Here is a 22,480-nt window from a genome sequence, read left to right on the forward strand (position 1 = left end):
CCTTCTTGAACACGAATAATATAATGTCTACAAATATGCTAAAACAAAGTCTAGATTAAGTTTTTGTAAACTTTATTAAATGTACTGTAAACTGACGGATATTGCAATAAAAGTTTTCCCCAGAATCAAACTACTGAAGATGTTTAGAAATGCAATATAAACAAAATAAATAAAAATAAAGTAACACTGACACAAAACTGTTAAATTATGTGAAACTATACAATTACAATACAAGCAGCCACACTAAAAACTAAACTGAAAGAGTTTGAATGAAGATTGTAAATCTTTTCCCTTAACTGGAAAATAATTCTTGGAAACATAACAATTATAACAATTAGAGATGTGCCGATCAGGTTTTTTCCTGCCGATACCGATACCAATCACCCATGAGGGCCGATCACCGATACCGATCACCGATACCGATCACCGATACCGATCACATAATTATTATTATTTTTTTATTATCATAAACACTACCGGTTACATTATGTGGAAAAAGGAACCATGAATTCACCTTAATTTAGACAAAAACAAATTGTACTGCTATCGGTGATACTATCTTTAACAGACTGATAACATATGAAGGCTCTGAAGAGGCTAAATAATGCAAAGAGCCAAAATAAAACCTTGCCAAAAAAATTCAAGTATAAAACAACATTCAAAGGCAAATACAGGATCCATTACAATACACAATCCAGAGTTACTGAATGAAAACCTCCTGTTAGCACGGCGGCTAGCTGATTACTGCTAATTCTGAGTGGCTGTTTCTGACTGAACGGAGTAATTATGCAGAGCAGGGAGGAGATCGATTATTTTTTTAGAGATTATCTGTCTCATGTTAGGACAGCGAAAGTTATAACACGTATTTAAAATGTATTTTTTTAGGTTAGATGCTGCAGCTTTAAGCAGAGGTTCGGTGTGAGAGTCACTACCAGGTGGAGCAGAAGCGGCGCTCCGTCTGTCAAATATTACTACCTGTAGCGCGTAGCAGCGGTTCAACAGCGAGAGCAGAACCAGCGTCTTACATCGCAGCTCGAAGACTTAAATTATTTTGCGGATTATTTGTTTAGCTTTCTGACCGTCATGCTAATCCGGGTGAGTGTTTGTAGCTGTGCACTGCTTTACCTGCTATCTGATCCTCCACATGTCTTTTTTACTGCAGTGAGCCTCGATGTAGCCAAACTCTGTCAAGTATGGCATTGTTTTTATGTATTAGATTCGTTGTGTTGATGCATTTTGACCTGCTTCAATTTTCCGCCGCAACACGCAAACATCCCCATTCACTCAGTGCGTTATAGTTCCACATCGCTTAGGATTTGTTGCTGCGCGTTTGCTCAGTGTGAAGGAAAGAGGAGACCAGCTGCACAGGCAGGCTGCGAAATGATCGGTATCGGGAACAAGAGCCAATGATCGCCAATCACCGATCATGCACTTTTTCACGAAAATAAAAATTATGATCAGTGTTACGGCCAGTGGCCTTGTGTATGTTTTCTTTTCCTTTTTTTTGTACCATCAGCAGCTTCTAATCAAGTTGACTCCACTTGGAAGTGGATGCAGCCCTGCCTTCCAGTGCCACTCCCTGAGGCCTACAGCGATTGGCTCATCAATTACCAGCTACACCAATCCCTGAAGAGGCCTCCCCTTTAAAAACCAAGGACTTCCTGGGAGAAGGCGCGGCTGATTCTTTGCTTAGACAGCTTGCCACTTTGGGTGTTTGTTTTGTTTAGTTGACTGCTGTCAACTGACTTTGTGAACTTTGATAGCCCTGATCGCTGTTAGTTTTTGCCAGCTCTTGCTAGCTTGTCTTGTCCCTGTGAGGGATCTTTGAATCTCTGTTAGACATTTGTAGTTTGTTTTTGTTTAAATCTGTATGGAAAGTCCATTTTTGTTTGGTTAAGATATTGTTTTGTGGATTTTCTTATTTAGTACATTTTTTTTGTAAGTCCCTAACTTTTGATGTTAATTTTTACCTTTTTATTTTTTGTCAAAACCGTAATAAACTCCTAAATTGTAAAACCTTACCACCTAGGTTTCTTTAATGTTGCTTCCCTTTCCCCTGGCCGAGCCGGGTCGTAACAATCAGTGACCGATTGATCGGCACACCTCTAATAACAATCACAGCAAAAATCAAAACACCAAATAAAATGCATTTCTTTATGTACAGGTGACACCAGATATTTTTACATGCACCAAATAAATGGGCGTACAGCTATTTTTTTCTACCTGCCTAAAGTTAAATCAAAACAAACTCTTTTCTTTCAGGTCAGTAAGAATCAACAAAATTATTTATACCTGCTAAAGTAGAGAAATTAGAGAGAGAATAGGCCAGACATTTATTAATTAACACCTTCAAAATCACAAGCTTACATACATTGTTTTTTCTCAGTTTACGCTGGCATTGCCTTTCAACTGTGTAACGTTCTCTACTAGAAAGCTGACAGAAAAATAACCAAGAGAATGAATCACCAGAGATGGCTTACCGATCAGTTCTGTGGGATTCTTCTCTATGAAGTCCTCACAGAGCCTGATGAACACTGCAGTTGTCTCTTTAGAAGGGCATTCCCCGTGGCTTTAAACGCACAGAACAACAAACTCCAGCACATTAAGCACAGACAGAACACCAACACTTTTAACTGTTTAGATTTACAGTGAAATCTGCTCATACCCTTTGCACTGGAGCTTCAGATACTTAATTCCTTCTTTCTCAATGTCGTTGCGGTCATAAAAGCGAGTAGTGTTCGTCAAATCTACGAGCAAACCCATTTTCACCTGAGAAAAAGACAGAGACACCGTGAAGCAATGGGTTTCCTTCTCAATATCAGTGATTTTGTCTTTAGTAGTTTCCTTACTTTGAGACTTTTTAAATAGTTGGACAACATGCTCGGATGAAACCTGTTCTCCTCAGCGACTTGGTCATCATACCTAGGGCCCAACATCGTTTTCATAGGCAGGAATTTACCTAGGGAAAAAAATAGAGTTATTAAACCATTACCAATAAATGTTAAATCAGTAAAGTCACTTTTTGTGCAAAGATTTTTAATTAAGGCGTTATCTTGAACTACTATACTGATTTATCTTAGCTCAGCTTAAGTAGATTATCTCAACACTTTAATGTTCTTTCTTCCTCATTTCTTAATTGTCTTTGCTGTGACTTGTGTTGGGATATTTTAACTGCTTCTAATAGATAACCATCTGCTTCTGATGGTGTTTTTTTTTTTTTACTTTGGTGTTTCATCACCTTGTGAAAGTATTCTTTGGTTTTAGAGTAATATGTTAAATCAGATATTAAATATTTATTCTTTTTAGTTCAGGGTTCTTATGTATTATTCTTTTTAGAACTCCAGGTTTTATCACAATGTAATTGTAAATACAAAACATCCTTATGAATTTAGAAAGTCAGAAAGATGAGTAAGATATTTGTATTATTTTTTCTCATCTTCATTCTCAGGTTGTGAAGAAATACAAGGTTTTTGTTTTTTTTTACTTAGATTTACTTTCTCCAGATGGAGTGGTGGAGCAGATGGATATTCTACCACAAAACAACTCTATTACCACTGTCATATCATTAAATTAACAACTGATCATTGATTATTAATTGGATTAACTTCAATCAATTGCTTCTAACCCTAAAAGCCAGATTATTCTGACCACAGGGTGAAATTAAGATTTTGCGAGACACTATATCAAAAACCTTCTGGGATTCCACACCTGAGACAAATAGCAGAAACTGAAAATTGAAAGCTGTGTAGTGAAACGTTTCAGGGAAATGCGCTTGTGTGCACCTGTGTAATAAACGTTAACTGAATGTGTGTGTAAATAGCTGCAATTCTAGGCAGATGAGTTTCTGGCACTTCGTACAAGAACAGCACTGTCCATCGTGCACCATGCATAGCCCCGGTTTGTTTTGACACGTGATACTAGGAAGCTTGTAGACGGAAACAAAATGTTTAAAGCAACTTGTTCCCAATTGAAAAATGTTGCCCATGAATACTACTGTGGTTTAAAAGCACCACTGAAAGCCACTACATGCGTATTTAATCTGCACGCCCTTAAATGTGGCATGTGAGAAGCGTCACGCCAGACTTCATTCAATAAATCCGGAAAATTCAGTAGGTATACAAAAAACAACTAAATCCAAATGCAAATTTAAAACATATCAAGTTTATGTAATTCTGTAAGTGAGCTATGGAACTCGGCGGTAAAAATCTATCACTGGTTTATTTACCAAATATAGCTCTTTCACTTGGATAGCACTGTTCACTCACATTCATGTAAGCCTTCTAAGATAAACAATAACAAACTGAGACAGATAGTTTTTCTAAATTAACTTCAACTTTATTTTTAGAGAACGCAGCGAATCTAGCACTATCCACATGTTATTGGGCAAACAAGTTAATTCAGTTTACATAGCTTGCAGAAGATAACATTTTAAAAAAATAGCCCATATGTACGTAATATAGGTTATTTACCTGCCACAGGCTGCCCTCTCCTGGGACAGTTACGCCATCGAGGAGGGGGTCCAGTGTGCGACATGTTAAGAATAGACTTGTAAAAATAAGCAAAACCTTAAATAAGTACCGTCGGTCACAGACCTCTGATCTCGGATTAAGACTACACTCGAGCACCGCGGCTTCAAGGCCCAGTAGCTGCTAATTCAAAGGGATCAGCCAACAAGTTTAAGCCCGGGCAGCATTCCGACGGGCGGGAACGAATTTAAACACAACATGGGCTGTGAAGAGTCAATGCAGTGCACCACCCGAAAATTATTTCTCTCTTTCCAAGGTGTTTTCTTTCTTTTTAAATCCACATGGTAAGAAAAAGGCAAGCATTACTTCACTGGGTTAGCTTGTGCTAAATTACAGAGCCAAGCTCCTTCTTCTGAGTAATATCTGCGATTCAAGACAGATAAGCTGTAATGCTGCCACCTATTGATACATTTCAGAATGACATAAAGCACAGGCATGAGCACTAAAGCTAAAGCTTATGACTTCATGTGGAATTTTTCGATACATTCAATAATTAATACACTATATTGTTAAATTCATTCATTTTTATAAAAACATGTTAAGATTTTATTTAACTGTGGCTGACAGGGAAGCAATTTTGTTGTGCTTCACAATGGCAATAAAATTCATGAATCTAAACTGAAGGTGAGATTAAAAAAATGTATAACAACACAGCTAAAAGCAATTCATGGTCAATAATATTAAATACAACAGAATAAGGATGAAATGGAGTATGACTAAAAGAGGAAATGCTGTTTTAAAACAGATGTTATGCAAACAATATATAAGAAAGTTGCAACAAATACTAATTTGGATTTTAAAAAGAGAGAGAAGGATTTTTCCATGCATTGGTGGAGAATAGCTTGAACTTGGTGTACAGCTTACCCAATCGAATGTCAGTGGTATTTTTTAATTGCATCATAACGCATGCAGCACAGGAAATGTGAAATTAAACTAATAAATTAATATGGTTTTGCAGGCAGCAGAGTGCCACTGTTGACTTGCAGAAAACAGATCCTTGGTTCAGTGAATGGACATGTTTAACTATGTACTTTAAGAAATGAATTCATTAAGAATATGTTACTGGATAATGTCTAAGTTTTGAAGTAAGTTTTTCGCTATAGTGTGTTTTGACTATGACCGTAATTTCTTTCATGCCTAATTTTAATAACAGAAGTAGATACTCATGCATTTTTCTTCACGCATTCAAGTGAATAAAAAACTTGAACACGGTTAAACGTTTGTTCTCACAAACATTTAATCTCCCAGAAGAATTAATAAAACCTGTTTACATCACACCATAATATACAAAGCAACAAAATCACAGTAAATCAATATAAACAGTAGGAATGCCGATTCATTGTTTGTGTTTGTTTTGAAGTTTATGAAGACAGAAACCTAGCAACGCATACCACAGTGCAAAGCAGACAAAGGCTTCCCTCATGTCACTACCAGTATTGCCTGCTTGCTGTTTTGGAAATAACTGCAGAAAATGATTGTGGGAATCTCCGTCTAACTATCACAGATTATTGCAAACAAAAGGAGAACTGAAGTTTTCTGTTAGCAAAAACACATCTAGGACAATTTTTTGTTGTTGTTTGTTTTACTTTGTCCCATTCATGGTTATCGTTGTTTTTACATCTTCTTTATTGTTCATACTTTTTATACAGATCAAAATCACTTTGACATTCACATGCTCTATTACACAGTGATAAAAGAAACACAACTGTACAAGCTTATTTCTGTGGGAACAATTAGAAAACAACACAAAGTGTACAAAACCCCTGCCATGAGTTCAGGTTTCTGTAAAAAACATGACTTTAACAAATCATTTCAAAACATTTTTTGACATACAATATCTTATAGAATACTTTTTTTTATCATTATTTTTATTATAAAATATTCCGAAAAAGCTGCCATTACCTTGTTACATAATTGTTTTCACTGGTAAACCAACACACCTTTGTTGAAATCACATCTGTCATTAAATATGGTGAATCTCATTAACCCAAAATAAAGTCCAATTGAAGTGATGGTAGTCCCAGATATTGTGAGGAAAATAGGCGACAACAATGGCATTAAACTTGGACATTTCTCCAAAATTCATGAAAAAAAACTGGTCAGGCAACTTGCACAGCAACACTGAAGAAACTGTAGGAATTTCAAACAGAGAACAGTTGTGTTATATGTAACAGCAATCTTCTGTGTCCATATACCTGAACTAGGGCGTGTGCAATGGCCACTAGACAGAGGTCCTTTCTCCCAGAAAACACAGTGGAGTTACATTTTTCAACGTCATAGTGAAGCCATCTGGATCAATACCGAAGAAAAGATGGTTTTCATGAAAATCTGTGAGGTCACCTAAAAAGAGCCTTTCAATCTTAAAGATTTGGGGATCCTTTGCCAGGCAAAATGTCAAATATTATAGACCATTATAGAGTTTGCACTTGAACTGTAAAGGATAAATTTACTTGGAATGTTGGGGGTTTTTTTGTTGTTTTTTTTATAACAAGCCTAGCATTTTAAAAGAGGCGTTTGCATTTTTGAGAATCTGTACTCTCTTATATCATGCAATCAACATGCTGTGTGTTCTTTAATAATACAGTCTATGACACATAGTTTGTCTGTACAGTAAACAGTCTACAAAACATGTTCTGAGAACTTCATTTTACAAACACGTTCTTGCTATAGATTTGCTTTAAGACCATAAAGCAGTTGCAAGAAGGACATAATGAAAACGTCTTGAGAAAAACCAGGTCGCCATGCTGTAAAGAAAAACAGGCCATATGTTTTCAACTCATGCTGCTTCACTGTAGGCAACAATCTTTCCGCATGTTGTCACTGAACATCTGTACTGAGTGACTCATCTTGACTTCACCTTGTGTTTTGTTGCCATGACGATCACCTAACATCGTTTTGTTCAAACATGTTCAAGCTTATGTATAAACTCTTCGTCTGAGTCTTTTCCTGTTTTTTGCCCAAGTCAGTCTTGGATGGCTTTTCCACTTGTGGCAACAGAGGCTCTGCGTTGTCCTGACTGCGATATGGGCTGCTCTGTGAGGAAGAAAACACCATTGATCCTTCTGGAGAAGACAGGAGCTGTGTCTCTGAGGTTTCGGAGAACCTCTCTTCCGGTTCGTTCTCTTGTAGAGAGCTAAATGATGGGTCGCAGTCGTTACCATTACGGACTGGAGTGAGTGGCGCCCCTCGGTTTCTTTGAGTTTCTTCTGTGACAACTTGGTTTTCAATTTGATCTGTGGGTGGCTGGAAGAACCCCTCCACCTGAAACAGACATACAAAGCATGAACAATGAGATGCTTTCTGTTGTTTTTTTCAACTGGAAGATGTTCATGCAAGTCAGCAAAACTCAGTAGCAAACCTAAAGGAAGTCAGGGGCCTGATCTGCTTTGTTGCAGATCCAGACAAAAGTTATTTATAACAAAACAATGTTCCGCATTGAATTAAATCAGCTCCACATCTGGATCTGTACACAGTCCAACGTCTTTGGCAATCACTATTGAACTAAGGCAGGATTTAAAAAGGTTTTCCAAGGAGAGAAACTTAAGTTTATCTTTTTTGGAGATCATTTCTAGCTTTTGGTTGGAACGGCTGCACAAGTACACAGCCCACATCAGGTGGATGGGGGGAGAGGTAGTTCCTGAACAACGGAGAGCTAAATGGTGGAGCCTGGAGGTATCTATGCAACTGCTTCATACAAATTACTACAAATGGACAGTAGATCTACTTCTAAAAAAAGTTTTCAGTGTTGTAGCTGAAACTGAAAAGGAGGAAGAGTTTGGAGATTTTCAGTGATTCCCACTTTGGCTTCCAAATCCACAGCTAGGATTTCATAAGGTCCACTTCAGAAATTAAAGCAGTTTGCAAAAATGATATATTTATGCTTTGACTTTACCAGAGATAATAAAATAGTATGCACAAAAGACAAATACAATATCCTGGCAGCTGATCCTGTTGTAAATAACCTCCCATTTAATTCCCTTGCTTGGACCCATAATCAGAATTATGGGTCCATGTTTTAAAGTCTCTATATGTTTTGAGGGCTGGAAAGTTTTGTAACCAGAGTATTATGTTACATTATAGATGAGTTTGTGCACTGAAAAAACATGTGGTCAGGAAGTGTAGCTTTTGTCACAAAGCCTCAATATTATTCAAACATAACTTGCGTCATGAGGCAAGTTAGAACAACCAAAATCTGCAAATAATGTTCACAGTTGAAACCAGATATTTACACCCATTGAATGAAATCTGATGGGTGTCTGACATCACATTTGACCAACGTTTCTAGTTTTACGTCAGATAGGATTACCAAAATAATTACTATTTTCTCAGAACTAACGTAACGTGAGAAAATTTTTATCATTTGTTCGATGTCAGAAGTTTAAGAAAACCCACATGGAAATGTTATCTCTCTGTGTTCTTCTGATTTTATTCTCGTTTTGATTTTAGTAAAGAAACACTTCGGGATGGTTTTAAGGCAACAGCTCAAACACTATTTCCTTATGTGACATTGTGGGAAATTGAAAAAAAAAAAAAATCAGAACTAAACATCTTTTGAAGACACTCATCCACTTAGGCTGAATGCCACTCAGCAAGGAAGAAGCAATTCAGTCATAAGAAACGTCAGACTTGCATATGCACTCAGGGAAAAGATCTTGATTATTTTGGAAACATGTCCTGTGGTCTGATGAAACCAAAACTGGTACAATTAGTCATACTGACAGCTGTTACATTTGAAGAGAAAAAGGAAGAAGCTTACAAAACTAAGAACATCAACCCAACAATGAAGGACAGCAGCAGTTGTGTGATACGGTGTGGGTGTTTAGCTGCAGGAGGGAGCGTTGCACTTCTACTAAAGCAATCACACCACAGGGAATCAACAGGATGAGGAAGCACAAACGCAACATTTCAAAACTGGTTTTAAATGAGTACAACGAAGTCTTTATCTTAGTCCCATAGGACGTTTGTGGACAGGACAGAGCTGAGGTGTTTCCAAGAAAAATGGCCTAGAAATTTATTTCAGTTCCTCCACTTCTGTGAAGAGGAATGTGCTAAAATTTCCAGCAAGTTATTGTGCAAAAGCTAGAGGAAGCATATCAGAAAGCATCTGAGCCAAGTTATTAAGTCTGAAAATGTATGTAAACTTCTGACTAAAACTAGAAAAAAAGGAAAAATCTCTATAATTAATTTCTTACTTATTACTTTTGGGATTTAGCATCTAGAAGTACTTTTGGTAAACCTAATAAAGAGTCTAGTCTCATATAATGTTAGGATTTTTTACTGTATTATATGTAAATGACTAGTTCCAACTTTAAGTACTGGTGTAAATGTGATATGTTCTCATGGCATAATATATTATGTGTTTTTAAGACATAGATCGTGACTAATTACTCAAAAATTTTGGCCAACTTTTTATCCACAGAATTGCATCATTTTACACTGAGGCCTGTGTGCAAACCCTGTGGTTGGCTTACATGCAGGAATAAGCCTCAACCTCATCTACATTGCGGTCATGTTCTTTTTAACGAGAACAAACAGTTTCCTGAAAATGCATCCAAACACGTTGGCTTTGTTCACAGAAATGTCATGTTTAATATGGAAACTGAATCCTGGATCAGCTCAAATTTTAGAGCAAATTTGGTTAAATCTGTCTATTTTCTAAGTTCGCTGTCTGTTGATGTAAATCACACTTTATCACTCTGGCAAACAGCATTTAAAAATGCATCAAATGATATGTAGTTTTACCCCCCTTCCAGGACCTCCGCCTTCTGATTGAGTTGTCACCACTCTGTCAGTTTGAGGTTTAAAGACAGGTTTCAGCTTTACACCTATTAATTAGGTGGAGTTTTGCAAGCACCCGTTTGTTTTTTACTAGCAATCTTGTCTGCACGGAGAAAACAGGAACTTTTCATCCAGATTTTCTTGGCTGGATGACAAACTCTGAATTTACAACCACATACTCTTTGATCAGTTACGACATTTACAGGCTTGAAATTTTAGCGACTGTAGTTTGAAGCCTGCATTTGCTACGACCCTGGAAATATTGGACAATGTTTGGGAAGTTTTTTAATTAACAATATGTTTACTTGGTGTAGGATGATTGATGACATCTTGTTTGGGAATGCCCTTACAATTTTTTTGCAAAACCAACAGTAAAGATTTAATTGGCATTCTAACTTAGGGAGCAGTATATCTAGTATGAGTGGTCACATTTATGTGGTCACTCATACTAGATGTGTCATTGACTGCACCATAAACCCAATAAAGTAACTCAACACATGACCACAGAAAAGTTAGCAGAAGATGTTTTATGACTTCATTGATGTTAATTTGCATGCATGCCATCTCACTTTATCATAATTTATATTAAAATTACCTTTTCATGACTCTGCGTCAGCCACTTCGCCACAGTACTGAGACGAGGATTTGGCACAGGCTTGTCATTAAATTTCTTCCACCTAAAAATCAAATTTACAATGATTACATTTTTGTTTTCCAGATGAACAACCAGAAATAGAAATGGCCAGGAAAAGTCAAGGAGTGGAACTTACTGAATGGCACAGGTCAACCCAATAGACAGCACAAGAAAGACAAGAATGAATCCACAGATGGTTAGAGCGTTAACAAGCCTGGGATCTGTAGATTATAACAGACATGTATTACGCTAAAATTTGTCATGGCTTCAAGAAAAAGAAATCATTTTTACTGGAAATGATTGCCATATTTGGTGGTCATAACTTCACACCACATCCACTAAGAGAAACTTAGTGGAAAGTTATAAAGTTAAAAAACATCCCAAAATTTGCTTGCCTAATTCACTTTCACTAAAAACAAAATTAACAATCCAGTTTTTAACATTTTTACCCCCATAATGAAAGAAGTATAAAATAAAACATTAAAAAAAGTAAAATCAGTGATGCTTTAGTATATTTGCTTGGTTTTCTAAATAAAGATGTGTATTTTTGAGTTTTTAGTTTGAGCACATTCAAGACTCATGACTATTTAACTGATGCAGATTGTGTTGGGTTGTTGTGAATTTAATTGGCTTGGAGTAGAATGACAAGGTGAAGGAAAAGATTTAAATATAGTTCATGACCTAAATGACCATAAGTCCATTATTTTATGTTTTTTTTTATTTGTTTGCTATTTATTTATAAAATGTCAATTGTTCCTGACAAAATCTATGTCCTCAAAATAAGATTCCTGCCACACATGACACTGGTGATCTCACATTAGGCATAGAGCAACTGATCAAAGTTCTTTTATGTTGATATGTCTATTTTTATCTCTATTTGCATGATTGTTCACATTTCTATTAAAATATTTGTACTTGTAACCATCCAAAAGTAGCTTGCCTACAATAGCGATTGCTTATTTTAGCTCATCACCTCAGCTATTGTGTTTCTTGCTATGGCATTGACCCAAGTACACACAAAGCAGAGCTGGCTTGATTTTTCTGTTTGATGCGTATTGTGTTTTGTGAAATCCTGCAATAAAAAGCAATATTTCATTGCCCACCTGTGTTCTCGTTGTCAGTGTACACTTGGTAGTGAAAAATATGTCACTGTGTCTTTAAGAATGTTCTGCAATTTATAGTTATGCTTTGCTAAATTTAATATGTGCAAGTTAATTGTATTAGCAAAAGTATAAAACTGTTCTATATTTCTAATAATTAAACTTTTATGCCAACTTTTGTTAAAAAAAAAAAAATACCATAGAGCATTGAGAAACTTGAAATGGATTAAATATAAACAAGGCGGTGCAAGAAATGTAGGGACTGATAAAAGGGAGCTCCTTTCATAAGACAATGGAAATTCCATCCATCCATCCATTTTCTTACACCCTTGTCCCTTAGTGGGGTCGGGAGGGTTGCCGGTGCCCATCTCCAACCAACATTCCGGGCGAGAGGCAGGGTACACCCAGGACAGGTCGCCAGTCTGTCGCAGGGCAACACAGAGACACACAGGACAAACAACCATGCACACACACACTCACACCCAGGGGCTATTTAGACAGACCAATTAACCTGACAGTCATGTTTTTGGACTGTGGGAGGAAACCGGAGTACCCGGAGAAAACCCACGCATGCACAGGGAGAACATGCAATGCAAACTCCATGCAGAAAGACAGGGGTCGGGAATCGAACCCAGAACCTTCTTGCTGCAAGGCAACAGCTCTACCAACTGCGCCACTGTGCAGCCACAATGGAAATTATCATAGCTAAATGTCTAGATTTAAAAAAATCCTCTACAACTCTCAATAAAATGTGACGCATCAAATGAAAAGTGAATTTAAAGAATGACAGTAAAATGTAGCAACAGTTACAGGTGTCTAATCCGCCTTGACAAGCAAAAACAGGAAAACCCTTTCCCTTCCAGGCTTTCAGGAAGGAATTCAGCGAGTGAAGCCAAGAAAAACACGACCAGCTGCCAAACTCCTTCAAGAGTCATCTTGAGGGGAAAATAACACACACCTTCAGGTGATTAATCTCAGCCTGACAACGCCGTGTCCAGATTTTTCAACTCTTTAATGCAGATGTAATCATTTAGATCCCCCTTTTATGATCATGGTATGGGTTAACAAGCTGAGGGTGTGGATGTTGAAGCTTTCTTCTGTTTTTGTTGCGATTCTTTACATGTGAGGGCTAGAAATAAATTCTGAACTGCGATTCAACTTTGCATTTCAACATATGAGCGTAGAACCTGTCACATGTTCTTCTGTTGCAAAGATGCAATTCAAGTAACAGTCTTTTAGCAAATTAGTTAATATATTCTTTTCCTTGAGTAGCTTCTTAAATAATACTCACCAAATTTATTTGTTATGAAATACACCGTGCTGCTCATGTCAGTCTCATTGTCGCCTGTGGCCTCAACCCTGACATTGTAGTGGGTTTTTGGTTTCAGGTCCTTCAACCAGACTCCATTTTCACTACCACTCACAGAAACATCTAGAAGAAAACCATTCTGTTATGGTCATGAGTGTTGTCTTTAAAAAAAGATGTGAAAACATTGGGGGTAACTTACTCTGCTGGAGTCCCTGTGCTTCATAAAAGATTGTGTAAGTATCAACATCACTGCATGTGTACTGTGACTTCATGTACCACTTCACAAAGGCACTTTTATCGTCAACATCCTCAACTTTGACAGCAATGTGCTCTGGAACTGCAGGAATAACATTTTCAAAACCGTCAATAACCTCAAAAACAACGTGATCCCTCTGCAACTTGGAAAGAGAAGCTGCGGTGGCGGTGGGGGTATGTAAATACTTGAGCTTGGATGAATTTAAAAAGTCAAAAGTAAATACTTTTTCAGTGATTGGGGTTTAATTTTGAGTAATTATTACATCTTGAATCTCTCAGTGAAGACCCAACCTAACATTAATTCTGGTGATGAGTGTATGCAAACTTCTTAGTGGTATAAATCGCATATGTATGTTTATTTTGTGTTAATGAAAAATTCATTTGATTTTTACCTCCTATACTGGAGCAGAACGGATTTGCGTGGATGCTGTGCCCTGTGATATCGTTGAAGAGAGGCGTTACTGTAATGCTATATGGTGTTCTGTGCAACAGGCCTGCAAAAATAGAAAAAAAATATATATATATATATAAATTGACACTGAAACGACAAGAAAATGTCGCAACACCTTTAAGGTACATTTGATGACCAAGTAAAGCTGGAAAAATGAGTTTAAAAAAAGTGAAACAAAATAAAATAAAATTACAACATAATACATATTTATCAGTGCAATGAAAACAAATGGCTTATAATATGAGTCATGCAGGAAGAGACTAGATTTTCTTGTAAAAACATCATCTCATGAATATCAAAGTCAATCTTCTCAATAAGCCTATCTAAATTGATCAAATCTTCCATGGAAATGCATTATGTAACAGCTTTTAATATGAAATTCCACTAATGAGTCCATTATATTCTTCACTAAGTCGATAATAGATACGCCATCAACCGATGTTTTGATAAATGGGAGGATGGATCGCTTACACACTTTGTCCTTAACACACACTCTAACCTACCAAACAGAGTTGCATTAGTGAATGTGGTCTCCTTCCAGGCGTACTGACGTCCATCGTGTGTCCAGTCAATTATGTAACTACTGATGGGTTTCTCTGACACGTTCCAGCTGACCTGAATAACGCCTTTCATTCTATGTTTTGTTGTTTTGATGCTCCAAACTTGAGGAAGGCCCGCTGATGATATGAAGAGAGAAACAGCCAACAAGTCAAGAGACAGGATAAAAATCTTGTTGTTGTTTAAAATGTCTACATGAAGCAGTAAAACTGACCGTCTCCAACGGCTGGAACATAAACCGAGTCGAGCAGTGCGCCGCTGTCGGAAACGGTGAGATATAATCTGTGTGAACGGTGGTCCACGTCGACATCACAAGATGAGCTGCCACATGAAGTATAGGTGTAATTTCCTGTGGTTGTGTTGTCGTTGTAGGCAACCTGTTTTACTGTGAATGCCTCTCTACATGTTGAAGGAATACCCTGGTTTAGAAAGAAGCACGAAATGTTAGACAATAATCCACTTCCAACAAATATTCTCAAAACATTTTTGCTCCTTTCTGTACCTTCCACATGAGATGAACTTTTCTCTTTCCGTTTTTTCCCGGCTCAGCCACCTTTCTCCAAAGTCGCATCCTGATGCGGCTCCCTAAAAACGGTTCGTATAAGTTTGAAATTAATCACGCTTCAACAGACAGGCAAATGCAGAATTTATGCTGGATTATTTTCATCTCGAGCCGAGAAAAGAGAAAGCCGACGTTCACACCTTGAACTAAGTCCAAAACCACCTTGTTGTCATAGCAGCAGCTGTAAAAAAAACTGCAATCATGCCTTGAATCACTGTAAAGCCAATGCCTTTCCAAGAAGTGACTGCAGAATGAAAACGTGGAATGCAAACACATCCTTAGAAGCGTTTAACCTCAACATCTGTGGCCAAACTATGTGGTGTAGAACCAAATCTGTTGACATTCAACAGGTTTGCGGCTTTGTCAGCATTATGAATGTGAAATTTGGCAGGATTTAAAACTCAAGTGACAAATTTCTGCAGTCAAGTCTGATCCTGTGACTTGAGTTTGACTAATTACATGAACACTTTAAAGACGGTTTGGAAAACAAATACATGAATGATTTATGTACAGTGCAATCCAGACATTTGCACACCCCTTTTTTTAACCATACCACACAGTAGCTCAACTATGAAATAGTTGTGCATAATTGTGAAGTGAAAGAAAATGTATCCTTTGTACACATCCTTTGCTGCAATTACAGCTGCAAGTTTTATGGGGTACGTCTCTCCACCGACTTTGCACTTCTAGATACTGAGACAGGAATTTACAAAACATTGCAATCTTCTCCTTTTTCGCTTTCATTATTTTTGCTTTCATTCTGCCCAGGATTCACAAAGTAGACTGCAATCTGTACGTATTTCAGGCACAAGTGTCTGGGGGAATGGTTTCTACATTATGTGGCATCATATCCCTTTTTTGTAAAGCCAACAGATATGTATGATTTTTTTCTCTTTTTATCCTACTTTTACAAGAATGTTTATCAGATCATATTGTCTCTGCACAATCCACAAATATCCAAAACATTTGGACTTTAGCAGTTATTTGTTCCAGTTGTAATTTACGTACATAAATAATGCCTCATTGCACTTTGGGCACAGAGACACAGACACTGTTTGCTTGATGAAGTTACTTTACAAACAAATCAGCTTTTGCATCTGGTTTCAGAATTGGATATGAACTCGGGTTTGAATCTGTTGCTAAAATTTTTTCATGTTTTTCTTTGCTGATGTTCTTAACTTGTTTCATGTATTTAAATATTGCTCTTACTGCTCAGTTTGGTGAGAGCAGTCTTCTCCGGGCTCCACTCGCTCCAAAGTCCCCTTTCAGAGGCACATCGGACTGAAACGTTGTAGTTAATGCAGGATTCCACTTCCTCAATAGTGGCAGTGAAATCTGATTGATTTGTCCACAAAACCTACAGCAGAAAAAGAAATTATATCGTTTGGTGAGACAAAACGGCTACAAAAATGGCTAAATCTTAGAAGCTCAAAGCTGTAAATGATGTTAAACATTTATTAATCAACACTTTAGTTATTTGGTTCGTTTATAGTCTATGCATTTAGCTTGTTATTGCTTGTCAGCATTTTTAGGAAATAAATGCTGTGAAAGCTAAGAAAGCATTAATTGTGTTAAAAGGTATTTTTGCTACTTTTCATCTGTAAGTTGTAGAATACAAAGCAGTACATTGAAAATTATGTTTTCTAAGGTTATCTGTCTTTGATTACAAAATTAGTTTGATGACATGAGTATGATATAGCTGTGACAAAAAAGTAACAAGCAGAAAAAAAACAGTTTTTAATCTACTGTACATACAACTAAAATAAATATTTCTGTAAGGAATTAGTCAGAAATCATCACAGATTCCATAAAAAGACAAAGTGTTCTTTTCTTTTTTCTTTTTTTTTTACCTCTGGGGCTTTGTCAGGCTCTGATGTCTGAAACAAACAAGACAGAAAATGTCTAAATGAGAAAAAAACTGGTACTTTTGAAAAACATTTTCAAAACCAAACGCAGCTACGTGTTTCCAAAATGTATATTTGCATAGTCAATTACATATGCGGACAACCCTGCAGTACGCGCAGCAGATGGCTTCTGCTCGCTGCAAGTGGGAAACAGGACCTAGCACCTAGGTTCTAGCTTTTAATGTGGGAAAAGTAGTCCCAGTTAACCAAATTACCCTTCAGTTCAACAGGGTTTCATGAATCTTTTGTGACGCTTCAATTAAATTAAAACATTTATCACCAGCATGAACACGTTCACATCAAATAAATGCATTGTGTCGACACATCTTCAACTTCTTCTATTGCACTTTTCAACACTTTGTCCCCATAATGGGGACACATCCGCATATTACCAACACCAGCGGAGCTAATTTATTTCAACCTCCCTTTAACCACAATGTTGTAAGATCCGTAAAGTAGAAATGAACAAATATTAATAATTTGCCTAAAATGTAACAAATGAGTAACTTCACATATAACTAACTGTAAAAGCTTTGTTTTCAGTTTTTGTTTGCTTCATTTGGCACCCAAGAAACTATTCAATGGTCTTATTACTTTGTGAAGACCATTTATTTTATTATTTGGCCGCAAATAACTGCATTACTGAATTCAGATGTCAGATGTCAGAGCCAAAACCAAATTCTACCTACCGATCCACAGTGATAATCACTAAGTAGATTTCAATTTTTCATTGAAATCAGTCAGTCTTTCTGGTGTTATGAAATCTTCTAGCTATGCTTTTCATATCACCATTTTGAAGAGTTCATGTTTGCTTCCCTATTGTCCCTGCACCCCCCCCACACACACACGCACGCACGCACGCACGCACACACACACACAATTGTGTACTTCCTACCTTGTAGTATTTGACTTGACAACGGGGTTCGTCAATTGTCCACTTTACTGACAGGTGCTCTGACGAGGGAGTTATCTTCAAATTCTTTGGAGGATTAATTTTCGCTGAGGAAACATGTAGTAATCATCACGACACAAAAAATCATTAGGATAAACAGATGCATATTTGTGAAACTTTTAATTTGTGGTACTTACTTATGCTATGTGGATCAAACACGTAGGGGTCAGAGTCCGTCTCCCCGTATTGAGTTTTTGCTCTGACTTTAATCGTGTATAGTTTAGAGAAGTACATATAAGCAACTATATCATCTGCCAAATGTGTGCAATTGTGTGTGCAGCTCGCTACTTGTGACTTGCAGATTTCGTTCGAGGAATTGCTACAGAAAGAAAAAAAATATGTTTTAATAATTAATAATTTAATAATTCAACAGCATTTAATTGGCTAAATGAAGACGTGCTTAACATACTTAAGTATGGTGTAGTTTGCCGTTTGTAGAGGATCCATACGATGCTTCCAAGAACATGTGAAGAGCTTAGGCACGCTGTTGGGCTTATTTACATCATAATGCAAGACACATGTGATATTTTTAGGCTTTGCTGCAAAGAAAAAAAACACGTTAAAGACTGTAATGTCATGGCAGGAATGACAAGCAATACTAATCAATGAAATATAGAAGTTTTTACAATATGTCCTTATAGTGACGCCTCCCAAGAGCTGATTCCCATAAGAGCTGTGACACTGCACAGCTGCGCTTGATTGAGTGAAGTTTCTCAGTGACAAGACAGTGTGTGTTGCGTTTATAGTTTTTGACAGGCTTTCATTTATGTGTTCTCCGTTCAGTGTCCAGAAGATTTTGCCGTGATTTGAACAGGACGTTTGGCACACTAGCTCAACACTGGAGTCCTCTACTACATGCAGATCTTTAGGGGAAACGTCACAGATCACATGCTGGCCTGCAGGAAATAAAAATGGAAGAAAAAGTTCACTCATTGTCATGATTCCCATGAACTCTTTAGTTGTTTGCACTAAGTCTCACTGTGTGTTTTTGAAGGTTTTGAATCATTTCTTGACTTTTCTTTGAGTTTGAATATTATATTTTGAATCCCTACTTGTTTATCTCACCCTGGATTTAATCAGTCTCCTTTGTTTTGAAAATTGTTGGTCTAAATCAGAGCAAAACACATTCATGTTTACTGTGGTAACAGGAAAAAACGTGAACAAGCCCAACTGATGGGAAGACTTTTGCAAATCACTGTGTTACATCAACAACATATGAAATACTAATTAAACATTGGCTACACCAATTCCTAATTCTGGATCAATACCAAAACCTCCCCAGTCAAATACATTATCGGTAATAATTGCAGAAATTAACAATAAAAACAAAAATTTCTATAAGTAGTCACTGTAACTGAGCTTATACTTTTATAAAACCTAATCATTCTCTAAGTAATTAGTGTAACTAAGCTCATAATTTGATTTACACGACAGTTTTTATTTGTACACCTTCTTTGCACTCAGATTTGCTTGACTCAAAGACAAATTATTTGAAATGTGACTCTGCCTTTCACTTTCATTTGAGTTCTTAAGATGGAGCTTTGTTCCTGGCTTCTGGGAAACGATACAGAGTAACCCTCAGGGGATTTACATCGAGATAGAAATCTGCTAGATTCTACGACAGAAAACAATAATATGAGCGGAGACAAAAAAAAAAACTCCAGTCCACCATCCCTTTGTGTGAAGTTTCTTTTCCTACTTTTCTGACCTTTGTGTTTACTCCTGGTCAGCTGCCAATAGCAATGGAAAAAGCAGCTTCATTCGTTTTTGGAATATAAGAGTTTGCGTGGATCATTTCCAGTTCAAGTGACTCAACTTTGTCTGTTGCAGCTCCATGAGCAAATCCCCTGCAGCCCCTATATTAATATTCAAGCCTCTAGAAAGTTTAAATATTTGTCATGTTATAACCAGGCTTCAATGTATCTTATTGGGATTTCACATGAAAAAAAACCCCCAACAACAAAAGGCAGCCGATCCTTGTGAAATAAACAAAAAATATAAAAACGTATAGTGTGGATTTACCCCCTATTAATCTGATGCCTCTGAATAAAATGAATTGCAAATTCAAACTGAAGTCACATGATTAATAAATAGTGTCCAGGCCTCAAAGAACCAGACAGCTCAGAGATGAAGTTGTGGAAATCTTAAAGCAGAGTTAGCTTACAAAATAATATGTAAAAGCGCTGCTGTTAAGAGACGAGCACAGCTTGGAGACGCAACCCCCCAAAAAGCTTCACAGCAGTTTTGCCAAGAACCCGAGTCAGACACTGACTCAATATGTATCACCCTTTGAGATTTTCATTTGAAAAAATATTTCTAAACTACAAGTGATCAAGATTTTCACTCCACTTCAGATTATGAGTATTGCAGCTATGAAATCATAAAAAAAAAAAAAATCATAAAATGTGAAGGAGCATGAATACTGGCAGGCAGCTTAGAATGAGATGCAGCTGGTAGATATTTCTTTGTAAAAACGCCAGCACACACACACACACACACACACACACACACACACACACACACACACACACACACACACACACACACACACACACACACACACACACTTTCCTACAGCAAAGAGGGCTCAAAAAGAAACTGATATTTGAATATGAGATAGATAGATAGATAGATAGATAGATAGATAGATAGATAGATAGATAGATAGATAGATAGATAGATAGATAGATAGATAGATAGATAGATAGATAGATAGATAGATAGATAGATAGATAGATAGATAGATAGATAGATAGATAGATAGATACTAAAGGAATGAAAGAATGCTTCTTTATCAGAAACGAGGAGTGAACATGAAGCCAATAAAGAAAAACCACACACACACACACACACACGCGTTTTTCCCCCCAAGTCTGTCAAACGACTTGTCAGCAATTTTTTTTAATGGCTTGTTTTTTTTTTGTTTTTTTTAAAAAACGTTTATTTTTAACTAAAACACGCAAAATAAAAAAAATATTTAAAAAAAGTTTTTCCTACCTTTGGAAAGGAAAGAGTCGCAGAGAGAGACAAAGAGAGCCGCAACCACAAAAATCGAAAACAGGGACATATACATAATTTCTCCTTATGTCCAGTTCTCATGGAAATCGTCGGTAAAGAACTACAACAATAAAAGAGACAAAAGCAGTTGAGTCACATGTACTGAGGCTGTTACAACAGACTGCAACCGTCCAGCGACGCGCATTTACTCCACCCGCTCCAAATGTCAGCTAACAGGAACTGAAGCAAACCCTGAAATAAACGGGAGGCATTACCAAACTGGAAACGCTGCAAAGGACAAAGGGAAGTGAAGCAACTTGCGGGCAGCTTCCCAACACTTAAGACACGACCACCCTCACTCCATTTTCTTATTTTATGAATCACATTTGACTTTCTCTGATATGCTAATAATAAATCTTACTTGCCTCGCGCGGCTATTTTGGGATGCAAATTAAATGCGGGGAAAACATTGAAACATCGGAGCAATTGATTTCAGACTATATTCTTTACTGGACAAACAGAAAACAAATGGGTTATTTGATGCACTCCAGTAAAGCCTTATACACTGTTTATTCACTCAATTTACCTTCTGCATCGCAACATGACACTCAGCAATGTTTCAAATTGAACACACATGTTTGATGATTAGACTCTGGCTGAGCTTGGAACTGAATTATTTTCCTTTGTGAAGTTCGAGTTAAAACCTGTTAGATGTTAATGACTTAAAGTCATGAACACTCCTCTGAATGAAGCTTAGAGAAAATATATATCAGCTATTATCAATCATCTCCTTATGGAATAACTGAGGCCCAAGAGTCCGTTCCACTGTCAAGACTTGAGCTCTGAAGGTTAAACTTGATTAGGAAAACAAACAATAGGAAAAACGTCAATATCCTCATGAAATTGATCCGTCTGCGAGATATGAGTCAGTGATTCCTGATTCACTGAAGCGTTATTAACCCGAACATCAAGCCAACCTTTGAAGCGTTGGTGTCATGTTGTTGTTCTTAAAGCTGTTGCTTTTGAGCGTCAGTTAGTTGATTGCACAAGTTAAGTAATGGTTTTTTTTCAGCTTTAGCCTCGTAATGGCAGCAACAGAGGTTAAACTCACCTTATTTTTTCACTTTTTTTTTCTGAAACTAGCCCAAAAAATATTAATAATGTGGAGATTTAAAGATAAAGTACACTGTTTTTTTTTGTTTTTTTTTTAGATCCGTTTAGTGGTTGTTTTTGTAATTCTCGAATAGGTGTACATACAAGGCAAACTGCACTTAAGCATTTATTAATATAATCATTTGTTTCAGTTATAGTCTGTTCATCTGACTTTTTATTTTAAGTAGTAGCGTAAAATGTTAAGATAAAGCATTTGTTTGATATGACTAGTACTTAAAGTACAGTGTTCATTTTGTGAGTTTTTTTAAAACCAAAAACAATTTCTTGAACAACAGTTTTGC

The 22,480-nt window shown here is 36.9% G+C and overlaps 2 protein-coding genes across 2 annotated transcripts in view; both read right to left on the reverse strand.

Moving 5' to 3' along the window:
- Positions 1-4,889, reverse strand: part of rngtt (RNA guanylyltransferase and 5'-phosphatase) — an 87,996-nt gene extending 83,107 nt beyond the window's left edge. Inside the window, exons 1-4 of the mRNA XM_008397448.3 lie at positions 4,470-4,889; positions 2,850-2,959; positions 2,666-2,769; positions 2,481-2,569 (exon numbers count right to left, since the gene is read on the reverse strand). Coding sequence (XP_008395670.1) covers positions 2,481-2,569; positions 2,666-2,769; positions 2,850-2,959; positions 4,470-4,533 — 367 coding nt within the window. The 5' untranslated portion in view covers positions 4,534-4,889. The remainder of the gene's footprint in view (positions 1-2,480; positions 2,570-2,665; positions 2,770-2,849; positions 2,960-4,469) is intronic.
- Positions 4,890-5,738: 849 nt separating this feature from the next.
- Positions 5,739-21,679, reverse strand: LOC103457372 (interleukin-6 receptor subunit beta-like). Its single transcript, XM_008397450.3, has 16 exons — positions 21,027-21,679; positions 18,656-18,925; positions 18,439-18,568; positions 18,167-18,348; positions 17,973-18,076; positions 17,024-17,050; positions 16,383-16,530; positions 15,114-15,196; positions 14,826-15,030; positions 14,557-14,730; positions 13,995-14,096; positions 13,547-13,684; positions 13,330-13,470; positions 11,075-11,159; positions 10,900-10,981; positions 5,739-7,787 (listed from the first exon to the last, which is right to left on the reverse strand). Exons 1-16 carry the CDS (start codon positions 21,100-21,102, stop codon positions 7,407-7,409), a joined length of 2,328 nt encoding a protein of 775 aa, XP_008395672.1. The 5' UTR covers positions 21,103-21,679; the 3' UTR covers positions 5,739-7,406.
- Between the last annotated feature and the right edge of the window lie 801 nt (positions 21,680-22,480).

Source organism: Poecilia reticulata, chromosome 21, assembly GCF_904066995.2.
Source record: "Poecilia reticulata chromosome 21, P_reticulata-male-v2, whole genome shotgun sequence".
In the NCBI taxonomy this organism is placed as follows: domain Eukaryota; kingdom Metazoa; phylum Chordata; class Actinopteri; order Cyprinodontiformes; family Poeciliidae; genus Poecilia; species Poecilia reticulata.